Here is a 1,590-nt window from a genome sequence, read left to right as displayed (position 1 = left end):
GACCTTATTGAGCCAGACACATGCTTACTCACACAGGAGAGAAACCCTACAGATGTGAGGAGTGCAGCAGGCAGTTCAGTCAGCTAGTTCATCTAAAGAAACACATGCGTACTCACACAAGGGAGAAACCGTACAGGTGTGAGGAGTGCAGCAAGCATTTTAGTCAGCTGGTTGATCTGAAGAGACACATGCAGACTCACACAGGGGAGAAACCTTACAGGTGTGAAGACTGCAGCAGGCAGTTCAGTCGGCTGGGAAGTCTGCAGAAACATATGCGGACTCACACAGGGGAGAAACCTTACAGGTGTGAGGAGTGCAGCAGACAGTTCAGTGAGCTGGGTCATCTGAAGACACACATGCGGACTCACACAGGGGAGAAGCCGTACAGGTGTGAGGAGTGCAGCAGGCAGTTCAGTCAGCTGGGTGATCTAAAGAGACATATGCGGACTCACACAGGGGAGAAACCCTACAGGTGTGAGGAGTGCAACAGGCAGTTCAGTCTGCTATGCAATCTGAAAACTCACATGCAAACTCACACAGGGTAGAAACCCTACAGGTGTGAGGAGTGTAGCAAGCTATTTAGCAGGTCAGATGAACTGAAGAAGCATATGCATGCTCACACAGGTGAGAAACCCTACAAATGTGAGGAATGTAGCAGACAGTCAGCTGAATAATCTGAAGAAGCACATGCGGACTCACACAGGTAAGAAACCTTACGGTTGTGAGGTGCGAAGCAACCTTTTGGTAGCCTGGTGCATTGAAGAAGCATATGTATGCTCACACTGAGGAGAACCCCTGCAAGTCTGCTGGTAAAACATATGGCAGAGCATTTACCGCATTTCAGTCAGCTCAGTAGTCTTATAAAGCACATGCAAACTCTCAAATAAGAAATCCCTGGATCAGGAGTGTGAAATAGAGATGTTGGCCACATAGCAAGTTTGTCAATTTACATTTTTCATATTCTTTTGTAGTTTAGACATTGTCATAGCCAGCTATCTGATTGTAACTCCATGAAATGTTGTAATAATCTTGCTAAGAAAGGTTTTACTTTTATATTCTTGTTGATTTCTTCATATCAGAAGTTCCCAATCTTATATTAGTAAGAAAAGTATAACAGAGTAGGTTTTGTTCTTTATGTACGTTTTTCTCATTGCGCATGTGCCATTTTGTAAAAGTCCAAGATATCCATTTAGTGTGGAATAGCAGTTCAAGTTGCAGAAATCTTGTGGCTTGTGATTTACCTGTAACCTTGGTAACAACAGAGCTAGTCTAATGAAAGCAGTTATTGTGTGAAGACTTGTTTCGTTACTACTAATGTTAAGATAGTTTGTTGTACTAATCTTCATTTACATAAGTGTTAGTGTTAATGTTATCAGGTATCTGTTATACTTGCTTTGTTCATGTAGGTAGAAGATGCAGGTGTTTGTTAGTTGCAGGTGTTTGTTAAACATTTTATGTAGACACAAGTCTGTTTTGGATTGAGGTCCGTAACTGCCAGAAAACTTTTGAAATGATGGAAGAACAAAGGATTGGTAACAGTAGGTATTAACCTCATCATCCAAACTAAGTTGTCATCTTACCTGTTTTCTT

General features: G+C 42.0%; 1 protein-coding gene across 1 annotated transcript in view; it reads left to right on the top strand.

Annotated features, from left to right (window-relative positions):
• LOC118407415 (zinc finger protein 208-like) overlaps positions 1 to 957 on the top strand; it is a gene marked incomplete at its 5' end in the record, with an annotated part of 15,469 nt that extends 14,512 nt beyond the window's left edge. Inside the window, one exon of the mRNA XM_035807890.1 lies at positions 205 to 957. Within this exon, the coding sequence (XP_035663783.1) occupies positions 205 to 545 (341 nt within the window). The remainder of the gene's footprint in view (positions 1 to 204) is intronic.
• Positions 958 to 1,590: the final 633 nt, after the last annotated feature.

The sequence above is a fragment of the Branchiostoma floridae genome, unplaced genomic scaffold (assembly GCF_000003815.2).
Source record: "Branchiostoma floridae strain S238N-H82 unplaced genomic scaffold, Bfl_VNyyK Sc7u5tJ_1338, whole genome shotgun sequence".
Classification (NCBI taxonomy): Eukaryota; Metazoa; Chordata; class Leptocardii; order Amphioxiformes; family Branchiostomatidae; genus Branchiostoma; species Branchiostoma floridae.
The sequence above is the reverse complement of the archived record's forward strand: the minus strand, read 5'-3'. Positions and strand labels throughout refer to the sequence as shown.